This window comes from Rhipicephalus microplus, chromosome 6, assembly GCF_043290135.1.
Source record: "Rhipicephalus microplus isolate Deutch F79 chromosome 6, USDA_Rmic, whole genome shotgun sequence".
NCBI classification, from domain to species: Eukaryota; Metazoa; Arthropoda; class Arachnida; order Ixodida; family Ixodidae; genus Rhipicephalus; species Rhipicephalus microplus.
In genome coordinates this window covers 90709453-90734091 of record NC_134705.1, presented here as the reverse complement: position 1 = coordinate 90734091, position 24639 = coordinate 90709453, and the positions used below count along the sequence as shown (strand labels likewise).

The 24639-nt window shown below is 46.4% G+C and overlaps 1 protein-coding gene across 4 annotated transcripts in view; it reads right to left on the bottom strand.

Moving 5' to 3' along the window:
• The window catches only part of LOC119167487 (helicase MOV-10), a 172302-nt gene that overhangs the window by 85293 nt on the left and 62370 nt on the right, over nucleotides 1-24639 (bottom strand). For all 4 annotated transcript variants that reach the window (XM_037418970.2, XM_037418971.2, XM_037418968.2 and 1 more), the window contains 3 exons: nucleotides 13099-13275; nucleotides 10044-10191; nucleotides 9807-9968 (listed from right to left, as the gene is read on the bottom strand). In XM_037418970.2, the coding sequence (XP_037274867.1) occupies nucleotides 9807-9968; nucleotides 10044-10191; nucleotides 13099-13275 (487 nt within the window). The remainder of the gene's footprint in view (nucleotides 1-9806; nucleotides 9969-10043; nucleotides 10192-13098; nucleotides 13276-24639) is intronic.

Genomic DNA, 24639 nt, shown 5'->3' with positions numbered 1-24639 from the left:
ATGCCGTTTGCCCTTTACTGTACGCCACAAAGGCTCTTTTGTTGAACGGGCCAATGATCTACACTTCTTTCTTTCGCCCGGCTGATTGCTACGTCTGTCATCCTTTTGCCTTCTCGCGCGCGCACGCTTCACTCTTTTACAGCGACGTTTGCGACCGACCTTTTACTCACTACTAGGAAGTTCGCTTTGGGTGGCGTGTTTAGAGTTCAAGGGCGCTTCTACACAGCCCTGAGTACCACTTCGGCGCTTCGATTCTCTAGCACTGTTGTCATGTCGAGCCGACTCGCATGTGTTAACCCTGTAGTCACCTACAGTCGGCCTCTCTACTCAACGTAGCATCATTCGCAGTACTCAAACTCGATTCGTCTTTGAATCTGCTGCTATTTTCACACGTGCTAGCCTTCTCTGCAGCTTTTAACTGCACCTGACTCATTTGATTATCGCACTTCTCGTGCGCTACAGTTGCGGATGACTGAATCTTCCGCCGCGTTGCGTCGACTTTTTGTTCCGACAGCTCAATCTCTAGGCTGAGTGCTCGCTCATGCTCTTCACCTCGCTCCCGTTTTTCTAGCTCCCATTTTTGCTCACTATCCACCTTGGAGCTATAAGAGACATGCGGACCTCTTTCAGGCTTGGTTTTACTACCAGCACAACGTCGCGCGTTCTTCACGAGAGCGTTCGTGAGCTTGTACTCAATTTGCTTTCTGTCAACTCTGATGCCGAAGCACCGCTGTAAAGCTGCCTTAGCTACATCGTACCCATTGAACTGTTCCTCGGACAGGTAGTGTATCCTACCCATTAAGTTGCATGGGAGAACACTCAATAAGGCGATCCACCAATAGTCTTCGTCGAGCTCTAGTTCTGTGCAAACCTTCTCGTAAGAGGCTAGATAACTCTCTATATCCTCACCCTCTTCGAATGCATGGATCTGCGAATTTACTTGACACCATCTAAGGCACTGTATTGATCTTTTTCTCTCTTCCTGTTTTAATTTCAGGCTTTCCTTCCACTGCTCTCTCTCTTGCTCTCGTTCCCTTCTTTTCGTTTTTTCTCTTTCCTTCCTATCCCTTCTTTCCTTTTATTCTCTTTCCCGTTCTCTTTCTCGCTCCTTCATTTCCTGTTTTTTTTTAATCTCTACTGCGTTTTTAATCTCATCCTCACTGGCTTTTTGCGAGATCAGCCTCACAATCGCTGTCCTGCCCAATCCTTCCTCTACTTCAATGCCCAGATGCTTACTCACAGCCAAAAGTTCATCTCTTAGCATTGCCTTCCACGCCATGAATGCCGTTGAACTTTGGTCCTGCATTTCACACATAATTAGGTGATCCCTACAACTCAAAAATCACAAAAGGTAATCTCCCTAATTTACACACAATCCAGCTTCTAATAAACTCACACAATTGAAGCCTGGAAAGTCATAGCAAAGACCAAGCACTCACCACCGCACAGCACCATGTCGTGAAGTTCATCCCACCGCTGCCAACCAGTTGTTGCGAATGGGGGTCTACCCGGTCCCTTGCGGTAGCGTGGTGTAACCGGGTGGAAGAAACGAACGCTGACAAGAAGAGGATACAAAAAACAAGCAGGTTTATGACACTATTTACACTTATTTACAGCAAAGAAAAGTTAGTGATTTCACAAACCACGAGCGTGGTGGATGAACCGTTACATAGTTCAGAGCGACGTCCAGCACTCTCCGACGTCGTTTTAAGCCCTGTCGGGCTCCTCCTCTTTGAGTGGAACACCAATCACACACACACAACAAGTGAGGGGGACGAGCATGCACGGTCCACGTGAACGTCCAATATTGAGTTGTGAACACTGCACTGCAAGGTGGCGCCAGCGGCGCTCTTCCTCGTCGCGTTTGTGCCGCTAGTCGAGAGGTCCCAAGCTCCTGGCAGCATACATCAAAGGGTCCGCCGATCTGTTCGCTCAATTAGCGGGGCAATTTGCGGCGGCCGCCACGGTCTCTTCCAAGGAAGCTGCTGTCTTTGTTGTCCTCTCAGGAACGGTTTACGGCGTTGTGGCGACATGTCTCATCCTCTGGCTAGCAGGGACAATGCCTGACGGGCATAGGCAGCAGGCCGCTCGGCTACTTTATTGAGGATTAAAAGAGGGTTGCTTCCCCGTCAGCTGTGGCGCTGGTCACAACAGCTTCCCCCTCGCCAGATGCGTTGCCGAGGTCATCGGGCACCGCTGCTGCTCGAAGGAATGGCGAGAGGGTCCGCATTTGAAAGTCAGGAACTCGCCTTTGCTTGCGGCATGGTCTGGGTAATTGCCGAAATCTTTGACAGCGTATGGCAGACTGGGCGCCGAAGGGGTTGAGAGCCCCCCCACGTAGAACGGCTTATGCACAACGCGTCTGCCCATACAAATTGCCGGGCCAAACGTAACAGCCCTCAGACCCTTCTCCGCCAAGTTGCGAATCTCAATGGAGGTGCTTGTTTCGTAGACGCGGCGCAATATTATGACCAGAGAGACCGATAATTAGTGGCAATCAACCACAAAGGGGAACAATTAATGCGGCGTCGGTGTGCACAAAAACTGCCAATGCAACCGAACAGGTTGCCATTGCCTTGGCTCTTTTAGATCAGTGTCATGAAAATATATTTAGCGATTCTAGAGCTGCCATTCGTGCCTTCAGTGCTGGAGCTGTGTGCGAAAAGGCCGCAAATATACTCGGTGAGAAGTCGCTTACAACCCATACCCTCACATGGTTCCCGGCTCGTATGAGAAACATGGACGGAGGGATTATCACTCTCAATGAGTTGGCCTACTCCAGGGCACCAGGGTTAGCTGTCCGCGGCCATGAAGGACCTTTGGGTAGAACTGGAAATTTCGTAAACAGGGATCCGCCAACTACGTACAATGAAATTGCCCAACATTTCGCTATGGATAGGACAGTCTTTCCACCTCCACATAGGAAGCTATATAGAGCGCAGGTGCTTAAATTGCGATTGCTTCAAACAAAAACATACCCTAACCCTGCCTTTCTCCACAAGCTATACCCTGAGGTTTATTTAACCAACTCGTGTACAAAATGTGGCGGTTTAGCCACCTTACACCACATGCTCTGGGAGTGCCCTTCGGTACGCAGCACTGATACAGCATCATCTAGAAACTGGGACTCCGCTCTTCGAAGTCCGGACATAAAACCGCAACTTTAGGCTGTCCAGAGGGCCCACGATGCGGCGCTAGGTCTCGGCCATACTATCCCATCGTGAGAGCGGCCCGCTGTGTGCTAAGATGCATGCCTTCAGACTTTAACAATAAAGTTTTCCCAAACCAAACCTAACTAGAACAATGCAGTCTTGGGCTATGCATAGTACAGCCTAGGTGGCCATTCCCCTAATGTGGGCTTCGGCACAGACATGGCACAACACACATGAAAGCAGCTGGCACAGCATGTATCGTTATATTTGTCTTAGTGCCATTTGGCATCACTGGAACAGCACTTGCCTCATTTTGATTCGTTCACCTTAAAGCCTTATAATGTGATGTTTGTGCCCTGATGTTTGTGCCCTGATGTATGTGGATTAAACTTGGTATTTACGGCTTTCTGACAAGTTCAAGCATGGCATACTGCAGTTACATAAATATCCGCACACCATCGCCATAAAAAAATTCAGCCAGAGATACCACCGAAAAAAAAAAAAAAAGAAGTTCACAGTTGGCAGAATGAAAGTGCTGCCAGCAAAAAACTAGATTGCTTTCTCACTTACATTTTAATTTTGTCCCCAGGGAATCATGTTGGGTACTGTAGAATATTGCATATGCCATGTGCTTGCGCATTATGTTTTCTAAATAATGCTCCTTACAGTGCATACTGACATGTTATTCACACATCGTTCTTCAAACAGATATCACTTCACAAAGTTGAAAATCTGGTAAAAATAAGGTGACAAACAGACTAATTATGCCACACCAATGGTGCAGCGAGTGAACAAAGCCATTCATATGTCGCACCCAACTAAGTACTATCCTTGGGAAGACTGAAGTTTACAAAGACTAGGTCACAGTGAATGTCATAGACACCAGGTCATCTATGCTGTGTAGTGTCCATATGTGCCTTCTCGTATCTGTGTTTCACTTTGCACTACATGAAATCTTTTCAAATGCATCACCAACAAACCCACATTGCAACACCCATCTAATGATTGTACTCTCGCCACCTTTCTGACTCCCCGCTGAAAACTGAAGCTGGAAAGGTTCTTGCTCAACTGCACCCCCCCCCCTCTTTTTTTTCCCTTTAAACTCATTAGAAACTGTAGCCCTGCCTGGCTCATCGCCATCACTATGATGTTACAATATGCGTATCTCCCCTTTAAGGTACAAATTATGATGGACTGTCTATTAATTTACAACTGCATACACAATTGTTCCATGCTGCTCCATATTCTACAGCAAGAAAAACAGATTGGTAGCATAATGATTTGGTATTTTCATTGAATAATTCTAATAATAATAATAATAATAATAATAATAATAATAATAATAATAATATGTAGGTTGAATTCACTTACGTAAGATCAAACAAAGCATGGTTGGTCGGGCTCCTGAATTCTTTTCAAAATTTTATATATTGTTGCCTCATCAGGGAAAAGAAGAGATCCCCGATTGATTTCGCTGTAAAAATTTTTTTCAAAGCACAGTAAATCATTAATGAAGAGGTACAGTTCCACGCTTACCTGCTCTGCTGTTTTTTCTTTTTATCAAACTTGGGGATGAATTACACAAAATATATTAAAGCTACGTACCATAAATTTGTTTAGCTAAGTATATGTGTGCTTGCACCTCCAGTCATATTGCAATTTTCTGCGTTGTGTACATTTTTTTCTGGAAAAAAATTAAATTTGACCTAAAAAACGTTTTGCCTAATTTTCAGGCCTTGATTTCAAAGAGGGCCTACGATAGAGAGGTGAAAATGCCGCATTACTTTCTCAGCATGCTTATTTATAAAACTGCCAATGCTTATATCAATAACACTTTTCAATCAACACATATAATTGTGCTAACTTCAAAAAAACAAAGTCTCTCTCATAATCATATGGTGGTTTTGGGACTTTAAACCCCACACATATATGTGTGTGTGTGTGTGTGTGTAACACCGAAAGTTGGGCGAGTTGGTGACAGTTCATGATTACAAATAAGCAGCGCACGACGTTTTACAAAAGAGAGACGATAGGGACACCGCTGCACTCTCAACTAGTTTATTTCGTAAACGACCTTGGTTATTATACAACCAAGGTCGTTTATACACCCAAGACGTTAACCAAGGTCGTTATACAACCAAGACGGTGCACGTGGTGCACCGTCTTGTTGTATAATAACCAAGGTCGTTTACGAAATAAACTAGTTGAGAGTGCAGCGGTGTCCCTATCGTCTCTCTTTTGTAAAACGTCGTGCGCTGCTTATTTGTAATCGTGTGTGTGTGTGTGTGTGTGTATATATATATATATATATATATATATATATATATATATATATATATATATATATATATATATATATATATTCCTGATATAGTTTATTCCTGATGAAGGCCAGACTCTAGGCCGAAACGTCGAAATAAACCACGTTGTGACCGCTCACGGAGGATCTACTAGACTATATATATATATATATATATATATATATATATATATATATATATATATATATATATATATATATATATATTATATATATATATATATATATATATATATAGCGGGAGTAATAATTCAATGTGCCAGTTAGTATATATATATATTGTAGAGAAGCCGCCGACTGAAATGGGTCGAACTCTCAAGTGCTTTCTAGTGGGTCTACCCAAAAAGAATGCCGCTTGCGCGGAGAGTCCCTGCTTGGCCGTTACTGTCGCCATTTTGTATACTCGCTGTGTGCCGGCTAATAAACGCCATAACAAGTTGGTGGAGGTGCTACGATCCCCTTCGATGCCCTTGGAACTACGCTCACGTACCCTGCAATCTACCATGTCCCACGACGCCTCTCAGCAAACGCCTCCTCCCATGCCACCCACTTGTACTCTGCAACCGTTGCCTTGCCCTGAGCGTCCGTTTGGGCACATAGGTATCGATTTGTATGGACTACTCCCTCTGACGTCCACTGGCAACCGCTGGGCTATCGTCGCCGTAGATTATTTAACGCGATACGCCGAAACCGCCGCTCTCCCTGCGGCTACTGCGCGTGATGTTGCGTCCTTCCTACTGCATCGATTTATACTGCGCCACGGTCCACCTCAGGAGCTTCTCAGCGATCGAGGCCGTGTCTTCTTGTCAGAAGTCGTCGACGCTATTCTCACTGAGTGCCATTCTGTCCACCGCAAAACTACCGCTTACCACCCGCAGACGAATGGTCTGACCGAACGCTTTAACCGCACCCTCGGCGACATGCTGTCGATGTACGTCGCCACCAACCACACGAATTGGGATACTATACTGCCCTTCGTCACCTACGCCTACAACACCGCCCCTCAGAGCACGACCGGTTTTTCACCTTTCTTCTTGCTGTACGGAAGGCACCCGTCACACACCATCGACACGATACTCCCGTACACGCCGGATCCATCTGAGTGTACACCTATTTCCGAGACAGCCAGGCTTGCTGAAGAGTGTCACGAGCTTGCCAAGACGTTTACGACGCATGAGCAAGAGCGGCAGAAGAGTATTCGTGATGGCTCTGCCACTACTGAGCCCACGTTCCTTCCCGGTTCCCTTGTATGGCTCTCAATCCCGACCTCTGTAGCTGGCCTTTCTTCCAAACTACTCCCGAAATATGAAGGTCCCTACCGTGTGATCAAGCGCACATCTCCAGTCAACTATCTTATCGAGCCAATGGAACCATCTTCGGACATGCGCCGTAGTGGGCGCGACATAGTCAACGTGGAGCGCCTGAAGGCTTACTATGACCCGCTCGTAGTGACAAGCTGTTAGGTCGCCAGGCGGCTCCCTCTTCGACCTCGGAGTAATTGTAGAGAACCCGCCGAACACTGAAATGGGTCGAACTCTCAAGTGCTTTCTAGTGGATCTACCCAAAAAGAACGCCGCTCGCGCGGAGAGTCCCTGCTTGGCCGTTACTGTCGCCATTTTGTATACTCGCTGTGTGCCGGCTAATAAACACCATAACAATATATATATATATATATATATATATATATATATATAGATATATATATATATATATATAATTTCAAGACAAAAGCATGCAATGGAAACTTCTCACGATGATTTTAAAAAAACAATTTTGCTATTTTTTATACTTTCCCCACTAATTCTCCTGCACATCAGCTTTCCCAATCAATAAAAATACGTTGCATTATATGGTTTCAATAGCAGTCACGGCCCGTCAAAAAATGTCCTTGCGCAAGGATAAGCAACGGTAGATTGAACTTCCTGCCCGTTAAGTATAGAATGCAGGCCTATACTTCAGTTTCTTAAAGAGCAAGCAGCACTGAAATAGCTGTCGACTGCACTGAGAACGCCAATTTTGAAATGACTAGGTCACAGGAGCAGCGATGAGAGCTGGATTAACGAGCAACCAAGCGCGCACGGTTCGGCCTGTTCCGGGGCAAAGAGGGCTCGTTTTTGTGTCCTCAGACAGATAGGTTGTGATACACCCTGGGATAACTTCCACGCGTGGGAATTGGACCATAGCTGTTTTATCCGCCCTTTGCTCGGATAGCAGCCACGTTCTGTTAACATTGCAGACGTAGCCGACATTGTTCGTGCTTTTTGTCTGTCCAACGTAAATGTGAACAAAAGCACGTCTACAATATGTACTAGTATGTTTAAACAAAATTGTCTCAAGCTGACTGATCTAACTTGGGCACAGGAGGATTCAAACGCACGTGTTTGGCGCGTAAACAGAGGCAATCAGCCAAGGTCACAGATTTGCCGTCTGTAGCTCAAGTTCCCCGACCACGTTCAGCGCCCGCACAAGAAACACTTCAAGGCATCGACGTGGAAGTTGAACTTTGACTGCGTTGCCTCAGTGGGAAGCACCTTAAAACTCTTCTCAGGAAGCTGCGAGCGCTCACTTCTCGTACACGAAACCCGAGTGACAGCCGGTTTAGCTAGAGAAACTGTGCTGCACGAATTGATTGATCTCAGTGAAAACCATAAAGGTGGTGCTCCAGGAGCCAAATCAAAAAAGAACAAATGCCAAACTATAAACAACCAGGTGCGCCCGCCTATCTCAGATGGCAGCAGCAGATGACTTGTATTGGCCGTGCGCACAGTCCGCTGCTCACACTTTATTTGACTCAGATACTGCTCACGCTTCGCTGTGCTGCTATTTCAGTGCTCCTTGCCTTTTAAGAAACTGAAGTATAGGCCTGCATTCCATACTTAGCGGGCCGGAAGTGTGATTTACCGTTGCCTATGCTTGTGCAAGGGCATTTTTTGACAGGCTGTGACTGCTATTGAAACCACATAATGCAACATATTTTTATTGATTGTGAAAGCTGATGTGCAGAAGAATAAGCGGGGAAAGTATAAAAAATATCAAAAATGCACTTTTTTTAATCATAGTGAGAAGTTTCTCATTTTCTTGAAGTTATACGTATGTGGGGTTTAACATCCCAAAACCACCACATTATTATGAGAGACACTCTTTTCTTGAACTTAGCACGATTTTATCTTATGATTAAAAAGTGTTATTGATACAAGCTTCGGCAGTTTTACAAATAAGCATGCTGGGAAAGTAATACGGTATTTTCACCACTCTGTCAGAGGCTTTCTCTAAAATAAAGGCCTGCAAATCAGGCAAAAAAAAAAATATTTTTAGGCCGAATTTCAGACTTTTCATTAAAAAATGTCCACTTCGCAGAGAATGGCAATGTTATTGATTGGAAGTGCAAGTACACATATATTTAGCTAAACAAATGTATGGTACGTAGCAATATATTTTGAGCAATGCATCCACAAGTTTGAAAAAAACAGCAGAGCAGGTAAGCGTGGCACTCCACTTCTTCGTCATTATTGATTTACTGTGGTTCCAAAAAAATTTTTACAGCAAAATCAATTGGGGATCTCTTCCCTCCACTCATCAGGCAACAATTTATGAAATCTTGAAAGAAATTTAAGAGGTTGACCAGTCATGCTGTGTCCGTGGAATGTAGGGTTTCACGTACCACAATCACAATATGATTATGAGTGACGCTGTGGTGAAGGGCTCGGAAATTTTGACCATCTGGTGTTCCTTAACGTGCATTGACATTGCCCAGTTCACGTACCTCCACCGTTTCGCATTCACCGAAATACAAATGATGAGACCGGGATCGACACTGCGATCTTCGGGTCAGCAGCCAAGCACCTTAGCCACTGATCCACCAGGGTGGACGTGATCAATTCTCATCAAAATGCAAATAAATTTCGATTTACAAAAATGTCAGACATGTGCTTCTGAATAAAATTAATCAAATGTAAGGCTCGAATTCAATGAGCAATTTATTAGTGGTTGCACTCAATTAAAGCATATAAAATTTATACTTTTAAAGTGACTGCCAGAACCCTGCAAGTTAAATGAATTGCCAAACATAGTGCCTTCATCAAAGTAATTGTGGACAGAAATATGTAACAGGTGAAAGGCATATAAAACCACATCATATATGCAAAAGATTCAATTGACCCAAAGATCAATCTCTCTTCCACGAGTTATCAGAGCTGGCAAAAAGAAGTCGTGTTGCCTAATGTGGACACCATGCCTGAAGGGAATACTTTTTCCATGATATGAAAGAGCACAAATTTGAAGACAAAGGCACCAAACAGAGTATGTTAAAAACTGAAACGGGCTGCAGTGCTCACCTTCAACTTTTTAGAAATATTGCTTGGGTGCACAGACGCTGAATACATGCGGAAGATTTCCATGGATGACATGTGCTCTATGAGCCGCTCAGCAAGAACATCACACGCACTGTTGGAAGAAGCCACAACAAGGATATGACTTGATGGAATCAGGATGCACACCTAAAAAATTGAAGCCCACGTTACCATCAAGCATCACCTTGAACGAAGTTAAATGAGCCCATAGATTTCATATACCTGCTTTAGTGCTTCTACAAGAGTCATAGTTTTTCCTGTGCCTGGAGGGCCAAACAAGAGGTATGGATAAGGCCGATGCAAGCCGAGAAGAATGTTCTTCACAGCTGTATACTGTTCTGGGTTGGATTCTATCTTCTTGTTGAAGAGCCTTAGGTAAATGAGAGGAAAAGACAATGTGCCAACTTTAGATCCTGTACCTAAATACTAAATAGGACTCACTTTACTGATACACAAATTCAAATAAATTATTGCAATCACAGCTCTGAAGATACCAGGACAAGGATGGGCACAACTTTTCTATTGAAAACAAACAATACTAACACCAAAACAACAAAGCATGGCAATACATTACACATGCAGAAAAACAGTGCAAATACAGGCAGTTTTATTTCTACTGAGCGCAACAGATGGGGTGATGATGCAAGATGACACTGCTTTTTGCAATCAAATTTGCTTCCACAATTTCTTGCAGACATTTATCTAAATTTCTTTCTATACATAAAAATGACTGAAATTTCGTCAATAAATGGTTCACAACCACAGTTATCACAATGCATCAGTGTTACACAACATTGGTAATGAGAGAGCATCAGGTAGACGATGAAGACTGCGAATGCGATCGCACTCGTGTTGTTGTTGATGTTCCTCCATCTTGGCTGCAGCTGCCTCTGACTCTCCCAGTATATTTTGTAAATATATTTATTTCATTCATACTCCCAACCCTGAGACATTTGGTGGTGGTTCTGCGTATGACACGATATACCCCCGTGACACCAGAATACAGGGTCTGTCCCAAAAGCTCCCGGAATTTTCCCCAGTGGTTAGCAACACTGCCCGGCCGGGTGGCACTCCAAGTGCAGAAGTTAGAGGGGGATATAAGCTTCAAAACACGTCTAATTTCCGTTGCCTGTGAGCAGTTGTTGAAGCGGGCCAAGCTAATGTGCAGAGGTATCTACTGCACTCTCGTCGAGCCATTTTTGGAGCAGTGTCATGACAATTTTTGGAGCGAGACAATTTTTGGAGCAGTGTCATGCAATCAAGTTTTGTGTGAAACTGGAATAAAAACAAGGCAGAGATGCTCAAAACGGTTCAGAAAAGCTATGGTGAAGTTGAAATGACACAAAGGCATATTTTTATATGAAAGAAGAGGTTCTGAGAAAGTATGGAGTCTGTCAACAATGATGACCGCTATGGACACCCATCGAAATTGAGAACGGACGACGCGGTGCAGAAGGTGCATCAAGTGTTGGATAAGGACTGGTGATTAGTAAGCGTTCTAATTATCGCAGAGGAGTGTGGAATGACCAAAACAATCATTCATCGTGTTTTGACAAGGGTTTTCTGATAACGAAGTCTGAACAAAAAAAATGAAGCTAGAAGTCCTGACGAGTGAGATGAAGGAGGAATCACTATGCTGATTAGCTGCAGGCCAAAACGGGTGTGGCAACACTGCTCCAGCCATCATATGGCCTCAATCTGTCACCACCAGACTTCTTTTGTCCCCAATGATCGAAGGAACTCTGAAAGAAACTCTGCAATCACGCTGAAGACGGCAAAAGCATCTTCGACGAGCTCTCTGAAGGAGATTCTGGTTGGAGGCTTCCAGGGCACCTACAGTGATTGGATGAAGTTTAGGCAACAGTGCATTAAACCAGGGAAAGAGTACTTTGAAAAGTTGAGAAAAGATTGCCAACTTATACTGGATTAATTATTTACAAAATAAAAATTTTCAGATCTTCTGAAATAAACTTTGTATGGCCATTCCAGTATAGTCACATATTTTTCCTGTGGTCCTTTAATTCATCATCCAGACACCTTCAAGACTACTCTATGTAAGCTTTGCCACTTGTAGATATAAGACACCTGGTTAGTTTATGGTCTGAATGGCAGATTAACAGAGCAGGGGGACAGTGTCGGATGGTATCAGGATGCCTACACTTCTGTGTACTGCGATGACTGTGGTTGTGAAGCATTAGGAATGTTCAGTCTTGGCCAGTAATGCAGATAAATGTGCGCGTGAAATTGTAGAAGCAAGCCTGATTGCCAGCGCTCCATTTGTTATACTGAGTTGAAATTGCCTTTCCTGACACTGTTGGCCTGCATGTGCATCTTCCAGCTCAGCTGACGGCAAAACATGGTTACACTTACGCTATCCTGGCAGCAGTTATATAAGTGTATGTGCTAAAACTAAACGATTTTACTAGCAGTAAGCCTCAGATACACAAATGACCTGCAAGCAGAATGCCTAGTTCTACACTGACTTGACAGAATGTGGCTTAAGACTGTAGCTGCCTAGGTAACGCTAAACACAAACTGAATGAGACAATGTACTGGCAGTCAATTTTAACAACACATAGATAAGAACTGAGCATGATCCACACTTCCGAGGCCAGCTTGGGCTCGCCGACTGCATCAATGGTTCGCTCATATAGCTTTGAGCCTACCCAGTCGGGCCTGACATAGAAAAACAAAAGCCTGGGCCTAGCCCGATGTGACCCAACACTATGTACGTTTGCTGTGGAAACGAGATATCACTTTTCAAGAATGAGGCATTTTGTTTAACATATCAAAATGAAACATAAGCAAATGACATGTGACAGTCACTATGTACACGGACCTTGAGATGTGTCAAAATAACAAGCTGTCCGATGATTCAGGCTTTAGTGAACTGTGGCGTTCCTGTATCGCATATTCCGTCACTCTGAAGTTCCCTTCAGTACTCACACTGGTAGCTGAAATTGCCAATAGACCTTTTTTTCGTGCATGCCAAGGATAATATTTTAGACTGCTTGTTATTCCAGAATTTTCGTACCTCCTAAGCAGAAGAGGGGGATGATTCCATGGATAGATAATCAAAAGGTAATCTTGTATGCTCATCGGTATGTGCTGGAAAAACATTCCGGTACAGTGTCAATGTTTCTTACTGGATAAAGGCCCGGCCTATGGGCCGGGCAGGGCTCGAGCTTTCAGACTACCCGAAGCTTGTGCACAGCTCTGACATACCAAGGGAAGGATTTACGAGACCTAATTACTGATAAAAATGAGAAAAGCTCACTGAAGTCGGCGAATGTTCAGGCTTGGCTCTGACGACGGGGCACACTTTGGAAGAACAAAACTCCATAAGCTGGCATTCTCAAGCAGCCCCAGAGCCCGGTGCATCAGTCGCAAAGCAAGCCGGTTGAAAGTGAACCGCACATCAAACTTCATTCCTTTTATGTACAACTTTTTAAATCTGAAAGATAAACACACCATATTGGATAATGAAATCTCAAAATACACAAAGAACAGCAAAGATAAGATAAAAAGGAGTTGCATGTATGTGTCCACACAAACATGGTTTGCAATACAGCATCATGGTTTATGTAAAACAGCTATGACTCACACAAAACGCAACCTAACAATTTTCAAGGATATGGAAAGCAAAATTCCAGTTTATGTATTTATTTATTTATTTATTTGCATATTTATTTTAAAGAATTTTAGAGGTCCCAAGAGACACAGCATAAGACTCTAAACAATGGATGAATGGCTAGTTTATTTTTATGCATTCACAAAGCGTTTCTGGACAGTCACCTAGGCTTTGGCAAAACTGCCAGTTCAGGGCCTATGCAAAGAAATGTCAACGCTATGCCATAAAAAAAAAATCACAGCATAATCACGGAGTAGATGACAATGAGTTGGGCGAAGCTTGGGTCCGTCCATTCATCCATCCGTCCGTCCATCTGTCTGTCTGTCTGTGAATATGCTGTGCTGGCTATGCCGGAGGGATGGACTGTCCTTGACCATAAGGAGCTTCACACCTAAAAAAAATTACATTATCTCCCGCTAAAGGAAAGCATGTGTGGATGCGAAGCAGTGGTCGCTAACGCTTACACTGGTTGCAGCGTTGATACTGGCACTCATCGCGCCGTTGCGCAAGAGAAAAACCTGGGGAGGCCCAAAGCACACAGCGATAGACCTGTGTTTTCTACTGGAACATAGGCGTATCAGCCAAGGGGGCAAGGAAGGCGCAAGCCCCCCCCCCCCCCCCCCCCCATATTCGACAGTGTCACTCTTGGCTGCACGCTGGGGAAACCAACAAGTAAGACATAGTTTTCCATCACAACAGTAATCACTCAATTATGTTCTTACGGGAGAATGAAATTGTTACGAGGCTATGTTACAACCTAGTGAAGTTTTGCCTACATTGCAGCTGTGATGATTTTCCTTTTAGGTTCTTATATACATATCCCGGCTGACGAGTGAGGGTAGGTTCGCCCCCCCCCCTCACAAAAGAGTTGGTAAGCCACAGTACTGGAACATGCCAATCGTTGCTGATGGGCAATGAGACGCAGAGACCCACAGTCTGCTTTTAGTCAACGCGCATGTGGCAAATTTTTATTGTTCAACAACGCACAGAAGAAATCTCCCACCGGCACTACCTTGGAGGTCAAGATCCAGTGCCTATATACCTACACGGGGTGGCCAGTGAATGGTTGCGCAGTGTGAGGAGTGGATTTCTTTTTTCAATCGAGAAATACTAGCAAGCAGACGCTGTCTGCATCGGCGTTGAGGGGCACTGTAGATGAGGAGATAGTAAGGGAGGGGATGTGCATGCACAATGGGGTGTAAATACTACGGGGAGGAATGCCATGAGAAAAGAGAGGGGGGAATGAGTATAGGCTAGCAGACATTGTCGGCATAGCGAGACAAAAGAGGGGGCGGCTTAGGAGAGGAGAGAGAGGGGGAGGTGACAAGCATGCGCATTGGGGGGGTAGACGCTGCAGGACAAGGAACAGAAGCCCCCGGCATAATAACTACACACATATTTGAAATTTTCATTTGCAATAGCAATTATAGGAATACTCCCGGTGAAAATCCCTCCCGGTGAATACTCCCTTTGTACCAACCACAATAAGTGCATCAGACCATTCATGTCACGCTGTGACACTTTTAAATATTCATTCTTCCCGTCAGCAGTGGAAGAGTGGAACAAATTGCCACGTGAATGCGTTAATCTTTCCTCTACAGATTCATTTGTTCGGAATGTAGAAAGCCTGTTTTATGAAGACTAAAAGCAACTTTTGTTTTTTTTTTTATGTTTGTGAGCGCTTCCGAACACACTGATCACTGTACCCCCTGCTGATACCTCGATGTTTTGTGACCTGTCCATGATTTTGTACAATTGCTTTCATCGTTCAAGTTTTATTTTCACCATCATCTTGTGATTCTGTTTCTTCCGCTATGTGCGATTATGCCTGGTTTGTACGCCACTGTGTATATTTGCCCGCCCACCCTGTATGAGCCTGAGAAAGGCTTACAGTATTAAATAAATAAATAAATAAATAAATAATAAGAAGAAAACTTGTTGATGGGACTGTTGCAGTGGTCTGAACAAGGTCAAAGTGTGAAAAGATTCTACCACACCTCACCGGCGATACAAATGAGAGAAAACATTCAGGCGCACCACAATTGTGTACAGACTGGGAGCAGGGAGATGGTGAGAGCGTCAGAGCAGAGAAGGCAAGAAATGGCTACATGTGAAGCACGTATCCCCTCCTCAAGTCAGCAAGAACTTGGACAGCCAAGTAGCACGAAAGGTAAAAATCAGCCCGTGCAATTCCACAGGCTGAATAAGCCGGTCACTTCATTTGACTGCTTCTATTGGCCCTCTCCACATATTCATACTACAGCTCACGTCATCTTATAAAAGAAAAAGATAACTTACCGTGCTAGCTGACATCTGCTAATGCTATTCACCACGCCACCGTTGTGAAAACCAATGCTTATGGTCAGTGAGCAACATGCTCGTGTATCTCTGTGCATGCAGGCACCATGCTTGTTCATTCAAAGGGACAGATAACCAATTTTAACGCGACAGCGTTAAAGAGCTCGTTTCGCAGAAATTCCGGCGTCAGTGTCGTTGGTTGCGAGCAAAAATTCGTCATCTTATGCATGACTGAAAAATCAAGAATGATGCAAATAAAATAAATAAACGATAAAAAGCTCTGGAGCAAAGTGGGGGACCAAACCAGGGTTGTTGGGGTCCAAGTGGGGATTGATCCCGGGTCGATTGTGTGGCAAGCAGATGTTCTACCTCACGGCCACACCTCTGCTTGTGAAAACAATGAAAAGAGCTTCTTCTGCTAGAAAATGCAGTGAGAGTAGCTTCCATGCTTCACAAACGTGCCCTGACCGTGCTTGACGTGATTCTTGCAAGACTGGCTTCCGAGTAAGCTTTCCCCTTCTTGTCCCAAACGGGGGCAATCTTGGGAGATTATTTAAACTTCAACCAAAAGTTTTAGAAGAAACCCGACGTTTTAAAACTGACTTGGTTCCTTCCTCAAGCAACATTAACGGCTCCGCTCGTGAACCGTGTGAACGAAGGAGTCTCTTTTTTTTCCCGTACGCGGGTCTTCCGCGTTCGCCTTCGCAGAACTCACTGCCGTTGTTAGTTGACGCATTGGGAACATTGCACTCTGCAGCAGCCGCATTAGCTGAGCTACACACTACACACCGCTAATGGTTGCCTCATACTAACTCTTGTGTTGTAGTCAAATTCATAACAATGCAAAAGAAATTGATTGGCCCTACACTCAAACCTCATTATAACAAAAATGCATCTTACACAAAAATAAGTTTATTATATCCAAAAAAGCATTGAAAATGTATATAAAAAATTTGAAATTATGTCTATTCCAAGACTATTGCATCTTAACATATCTAATGCAAGACTACTCTTGATTTACTTCATTGCAACCAATATTTTGTTTTATCTAAATAATTTATGTAGAGGTTTGAGTGTATTCTGAACAAGCAGTAATAATAATAATAATAATAATAATAATAATAATAATAATAATAATAATAATAATAATAATAATAATAATAATAATAATAATAATAATTGTAGGGGTTTAACATCCCTAAAACTGTCATAGAATTAGGAGAGATTTTTTTTTTTCAATCCGAAATAACTCGGGAGAAGACACAGGATGGATCCAGTAAGTTTGAGTTGTAGTCAGACATAACTTTAGTAAGCTGGTTTGAAACATCATTAACTAATTATTTAGGTTGTAGCACATGTATCATGACAATCGCATCCTCATCCTCAGGAGCGTAAGCATGCACAGAGTTCCCCTTCAGAGGGAGGGGGGAAGGTTTGCCGCAGCTCCCCCCTCTACATGGTAAAGCATGTCAATGTAGAGGGCTACCTTTGTACCCCCCCTCTCACCTTCCCTGCTACCCCTCCCAGGCACACGCCTATGCTCAGGAGATAAAATGTGCTTTGGTCCCATGAGCACCCACTAATAAACCATCCCTCACAATGCATATGTATCTCCAGCTGTTCTCCATGATCCTGTCAGTAGCTGAGGAAATGATAACGAATACCAAACGCTAGTGAAAAGAAAAAGAAAGGGGCCCATTAATGGCCCCTCATGTGCATATGTCTTCTGCCTATAACTTGTTGATCATTCTCTCTGTGTTTCGTAGTTCCTTTTTATTGAAATTCTGAGGGTGCTTTTGAGAGTTCATTTCTGGGGAGAAATCCAGAGTTCGATGTTTAATTTTGCCTTATAAGATGGTGCAATATGTTATTACTTTTATTTTCGATGAATATGCTTTGCATTGTTGCTGATAATCCTCTTTCTCCATGTTTTTAATTTCTTCACAGGTTCATTCACCCTGCTAATTAAGCTGTTGTTTCACACTGCTGTAATGTCGCCAAAATGTACTTTTTATGGGGGGGGGGGGAAGAGGAGCTAGTCAAGCCGCTTCTGAGCTTTCTCTCAAAGTTTCCCTTACCTTCTTCACAAAAAATAAAGGATTCATTATTATTATTATTCTCAGTGCACCAAAATCTTAGATTAAATGATATCCATACATGAGAAATACACTAAGTGTATTTTATTTAGATGCCTGAAAGGTTCGAACACACACAGACATACAAGCACAAATATTTGAAAACACAGCATCTATGTTTGTTTGTATCACAACTTTAAAGCTTGTTGTAATAAACACGAGCATATATTACAAGGTTGCTGCCGCTGATGGAAGTGTGCTCCTTCGACTGAGAATTCTCAGGTTTGAAAATGTCTTTTGAAATATGAAAATGCCCCTTTAGAAACATGGATTATCGAATCAATCCAAATTGTCAAAAATTTTACTGCTGCCTGGTTATCGAATTTTTTCTAGATTTATCCAAAAAACACGGAAGTAACTGGCCAAGAATAAGTACAAACACATTGTTGTGAAGTATCTGTTTATGAGGATTTCAATGATGCAGCAGTTCGACAGCTTTTTATATATACTGCACTAAAATACAGTAGAGTATCAATAAATAGAAACGGTGTAAATGGTATTGTTGTATCCACAAAACAGCTTTCTCAAAATAGGTTTTTTTGTAGTTCACTGTAGCAAGCTAGGTTTCTGCTGAACATATACTCCCTAAAGTACCTCCAGGTTTCAACTACATTATACAGTAGACTTTTCTATCCTTTCTACATAGTACTTGTGAGTGTTGTAACAGTTTGGCAAGGTGTGGGACACACGACTCCCTGTGCAACAGAGCTCCCAGTGTTCCGTGCCCGCACGGTTGCATGTGTATTAGAGCAAGAAATTATGACAGACACCAGTGACCCAAGTTGTCCATTCAGCACCTCACAGTGAGATCGCACCCAGCACATGCCTAAATGGCTGAAGTTGTCTTTTGCACATATCCGTAAATATGCTCAGTGAGAAAGCTATGACTGCGAAATTAAGGAAAAAATTTTAAAGAAACATTGCTGGAAAAAAAGTACATGCACTGCCAGTCTGGCATCACAGAGGCAATTTACAACGCAGGCCATCCAGCTCAGAAACAATCCTATATAAAAATGCCAGAAGGGTGCCGCAAGTTTACTTAGTGCTGGGTATCTCCACATCCCAACCATTGCATGGTTCAATGCGTGAAAGATGAAGGAAGGACTGACTAATAAAATGCTTCAGTATAACACAATTTAATACTTAATACAGATGAATACTTAATTCAGATACCCGACACCTACAACACCATTATTACTTAATACAGATAACCGACACCTACAAATTGAGACAACATTTTGTGGTATCGCCAGACCTATGCAAAACTGTATAGCTGGGCCCTCTAATCATGCAGGCATTAGGCATTAGGACACGCCACAGCACATGCACGTTCTTTAATTGCCTATTTGATTTCTTCTGGCTCAAGGTCAATCTACAGCCTTTTGCAAGCACATGTCTGGCTATAGCTCATTGATCAGTCACTAAAAGCTAGAAGCAATTCAAAATTACTCTCCCTGTTGACAGAAGCACTCCCACTCAGCCCACATTTTGTGCATCCAGGGCTATGTACCACCTTATTTGGCACAATGTCAAATAATATCAGAGTAGACTGCTTCTGGAAGGTTTTAAGTTAATGCGTTCCTGCATCTACCATAAATGCAATTTTTTCATGGCTGTTGCGATATGACCTAGATTATGTTTACATGCAGCAATGCCTTCTGCAGTGTACGGTGATAGCACCAGAGTCCCTAAAGACAACTGTTGACTGTTTACACAAGTAATATATTTATAAGTACTGATAAGAAGTTTATTTAAACATCAAAAGCTGTCAATATGAAAGTCACAGTATTTTATGTCAGTGCGATGTAAAAATTACTCTTACACAATGTGGGAATTGAGGCTGGCCCGCTGCCTTTGCGCGGGCTTTGCCGCCTTTTCTGCTGTTCTCATGTCCCGACATGTCTGCCCTCCTTTGCTGTCTGCCGCACTGGGAAGGGCGGAGTGACGTTTAACTCCCTCACCCGGTAGCGGATGTGGACTGTGGCGCCGCGCGCGGGGACCCCCGAGGGGTTTTCGCGCGCTGCGTCGGGAGCGGTGAGTACTTTCCGGGACTTCAAACGGTGAGCCACGCATTATTTTCCGTCCGTCGAGTCCCGTCGCTCGGGGCTCGTCGGACTTCGCCGACGGCGCCTCGCGCCCGAGGCGAACGCTCACCTTTTGTTGCCCCGCTGCGTACTCACGGCCGAAGGGCAGTACGGTGTCCTAGTGCGTGGCCTAGCTACGCCGACCCGTCTTCCTTCGAAGCCAACGCGAGCGCCTTTGCCCTCGCTCGAGCAACCGGGCCCTTTGTCCCGGTGTCTCCGTGGATCACCTTTACCGCGGAGACGTGCTCGTGGCACCCTGTGTAGTACTTTGTGCCCGTGGCATGGATAAGCCTACTTGCTTTCCCGCCGCGCCTTTTGCGACGGGCTGTACTGCGTTTGGTGTTGCCAAAATAAAGTGTTGCGACTTTGAGCAGTATCGTGTTCTCGCCACGGCGACGGTTAATGCGTGCCCTGCGGCTCGCTAAGACCGGACCCACGCTGGTGGCCGTACTCCTTCGGGATACGTGTACACCACACTGGCGCCCAACGCGGTATCAAACGCTCTAGCTTTTGTCTGCTCTTAGCGAGTCAGTTCGCCTGCGCGATTCGGGCTCGTCGCAACATGGCTGCTTCGCGGGACTTTTGTCCGCTGTCCCTTTTAGCGGATGCCGCGTTGCATACGGAGGCCATTGCCTCTATTGACGGGAACCCTTCTGCACCAGTCCGTGTCGGCACCCCCTATTGTGGTGACGACACGAGGCGCCTAGCCGCTCCCTTTTGAGACGGCGCGTCGCTTCGAAATGGGCCTCTTGCCCTACCCGAACGTTACGCCAAAGCGCCTCCGACTGCTAATGCGCCCTTCGGCATGCATGGCAGTTCGTCGACACAGCGCTCGCAGTCGGTTCCCTGCGGAATTGACGGGGCCCTCGCCGACTTTTGCCCGCTATCAGCCGTGCAACCGACACTTCGAAGGCACGCTGAGCAGGCGCCTGAATTGTCGATGGTAGCCGCACCAAGTGCGCCTTTGGTTCGACAACAGGCAAATCCCACAAGGAGCCTATTTTGCTCTGGGAATGGCGCGCAGGGCGGTGGTCTGTTTGAAACCGCCCCACTGATCGAGCTGGGCGACTGCTCGTCTTCGCTCCACCGCGCCGCTAACGCACCAACGGTTTCCTACGAAGCCGGTGCGACGACGCAGACTTTGCTGCAAAACGCCGTGCAGATGATCCAAGCACTCTCGGGAGCTGTGCAAACGCTTTCGGCTGGTCCGAAAAGCGGTCACCCCGCTGTTATGTTGCCTGTGCCAACCTACAGCGGATACGGTGATCAGCTCACCGCCCGAGATTACCTCGACTCTCTGTCACGTTATCAGAGAGCGATGGGTTTGGATGATAAGGTGGTGCTCGAACGTGTTGTTCCAGCTGCACTGACTGACACGGCGGCGAGATGGTATCGGCTTTCCGGTTACCGTGCAGCAAACCTCGAGGAATTTCGTGCGGTCTTTTTGCGCGAATTCCTACCGCTGACTACGAAAGTAGGATGCGGCGAGAGCTCGAGCTCCGTACACAAGCTCCTGACGAGTCTTTACAGGAGTATGTACGGGCGATGGATGAACTTATTTCTATCGCTGAGCCCCGAGCCTCGAACGAGGAACGCGTCTAACGGGTGATACGGCAGGCACATCCGACTTTTTCGGCATACCTGCGCGGCGGCCGCTTCAGTGATTTGGAAGCGTTGGCCGCCGAGGCGAAGCGCATCCAAGGCGACATTCTCGCCGCGCGTGCCTATCGCCCGCCGCCGCCAGCCAGCGATGCCCTTGAGCCGTGCTGCGCTTGGAGAGGGGCCATGACCCTTCCCCAACGGCAACAGCCTCTCGGCGCCGCCATTGCGGCTGCAACCGGCTGTGCGTGGGAGTTGAGCGATCGCGCTCTTTACCCCTTTACGCATGAAAGGCGGGCAGCCTGCGCTGCTCCGCCTGAAACCTCCATACAGGGACGCTTTTCGACCCAACGTAATGTTGGAGGTGCGGCTCGCAGAAACGTATCCTACGATAACGTAGCGAGCCGATCACGACAGCTCGAAGCTGCTCCGTCTGGGAATACAGACCGTGATGGAGTGCGCTGTTACCGCTGCCGTGAAAGAGGGCACATAGAAAGAGAATGCACCGGATCCAGGCCTCCTGTGAGGCAGGGAAATGGGCTTCCCGGTCGTTCGTGAATGCACGAGCGACCCAACCTTTGCTCCTTCCCTCTGCGTGCAGGGCAAGCACTTTTCTTGCTGATACGAACGCGCCGTTCATTCCGGTCACCATTGCCGGCCGTGAATTTTCCGCTTTGCTGGACACGGGCGCTAGCGCCTCGTTGTTCGGGGAACAGGTGTTGTCCCACTTGCAGAAGCACTCGGTGCGCTTGCGGGACAGCCGAATGACATTCACCCTTGCGAAAGGCGTGGCCCATTCGGCTGGCGCTGCAAGGTTGACTGTCCGATGGGGAGATCGAATGAGACGCTGCCGTCTTGTTCATCTTCCAGGGCTCAATGTTCCAGTGATTCTCGGTCGGGACTTTCTCCTTAAAACCGGTATCGTTGTGGACATTGCGAATGGCGGCTATCGTGATGGCCCATTTTGCCAACTCAAGCCGTTCATCAGCCCGCCGGCGCTTACCGTCGCCTTTGCGGCAGAAGCGTCGGAAACGTGCCTTGCGCAGAGTTCGGGGCCAAGCCCCCGCTCACCGCATTTGCCCTCTCACAGTCCCCTTCGGGAACGAGAGGCGCGGCACGAACCGTGTCGTGCGCCAACTCCGGGGTCGTACCCTGGCGTTCCGCGCTCGTCGGCTCGAAACCCCTGCGTGTATCGACCGGCACGACACGAAGAGGCACTACATCCTTTGGTCGCCAGCGCGACTCAGTTGGATGAAGCACAGAAGGCTCGTCTGTCGACACTGTTACGTCAGTACGACGAGCTCTTCACCGATCAACCTGGCTGCACCGATTTTGTGAGCCATGTGATCGAAACTGGTGACGCGCTTCCTTTGAAGTGTAACCCCAGGCCCGTCAGTCTCGCCAAAAGGCAGATTATCGATGGTTTGCTAGATGACATGCTTGCGGCTGGCATTATTCGCCGCTCATCTAGCTCCTGGGCGTCTCCAATTGTGCTGGTGCCTAAGAAAGATGGCAGTCATCGCCTGTGCGTAGACTATCGCCGTCTGAATGGAGTGACTCGTAAGGATGCCTATCCGCTCCCCACGATAAACTCCATCGTAGGTAACCTGGGTGATGCACGGTACTTTACCACGCTTGACGCCTCTAAAGGTTATCTACAGGTCCGGATGGGTACCCGTGACCAGTGTAAAACTGCGTTCACGTCCCACAGAGGGTTGTTCGAGTTTACTCGTATGCCCTTTGGTCTTTGCAATGCTCCTGCGACGTTTCAAAGACTCATGGACCGCGTCCTCGGGGAAGCAAAGTGGTCATACTGCATGTGCTACCTCGACGGCATCGTGATTTATTCACGAACCTTCGAAGAGCACTTGGCCCATGTTGCCGATGTACTCGAGAGCGTGAGGACCGCCGGGATGACACTTAACCCCGCTAAGGTCCAATTAGCGCAGACCCGTGTTCAGTTGCTCGGGTTTACGCTGGGCGAAGGCTCCATAGAACCGGAGCGGGAGAAACTTCGAGCTATTCTCGAATTTCCCGTGCCCCAGGACGTACGTGGCCTTCGCCGCTTTCTAGGAATGGTCAACTTTTACCGTTCCTTCATTCCGTCCTGTGCCCGACTGCAGGCGCCCTTGAGCAAACTCTTGGGTAAGTCTGCCGAGTGGCAATGGGGACTTGAGCAGCAGGAGGCGTTTTGCCGGCTGTCTAATGCCATAGCAGAGACAGCGCAGCTCAAGCTCCCCGACCTGACCAGACCGTTCGTTGTACAAACTGATGCGAGCGATCTGGGTTTAGGAGCTGTTTTCCTACAGGAATACGATGGCGTGTTGCAGCCGTTGGCCTTTGCCAGCCGCTCCTTGGTCTCTGCGGAGAAAAATTATTCCGTGACCGAAAAGGAGTGCCTCGCCATCGTGTTTGCACTGCGGAAGTTTGACGTCTATCTTGATGGGACGAAATTCGTAGTGCAAACGGATCACAGTGCGCTCAGCTGGCTGATGCGGCTCCGTGAGCCTGCCGGCAGGCTGGCGCGCTGGGCTCTCCTGATACAGCACTATGACTTTTCGGTGCAGTATCGAAAGGGGAGCACCAACGTGGTAGCTGACGCGCTATCTCGTGCCCCACTGTCGGCCGAGGACCTTGATCCCGGTGCGACAGCCGCTAGCGGTGCCTTAGCACTTGCAAGCGTCAGGGGCGAAACAGCAGCTTCGCCGCCATTCGGCGTGAAGGGTGAGTCCCCATGCGGACAAACCTTGGCTGCTAACCAGGTAAGCGGCGCACCGCGAAGCGGCCGAGCGGGGGAGCTTTCCGAAGGCCACGAGGCCGAGAGCGAACCCGTAACGCCGACTCAAGCGGTTGTTGCTGCGGTCCTGAATGGGCGCGATACCAGACTCCCCCATTTTGGGAGAATGGGCATCGCTTTCAGCAGAGAAGAGCTTCTGAAGGCCCAGCAAAGTGACCCGTTTTGTCGCGAAATATGCGACGGTCTCAGAGAGATGGAGCGCCGTGACGCTGCTTGTCCAGCAGCGGGCGCCGATAACGACTGTCTCGACGAGACGGAGCGCCGTGACGCTGCT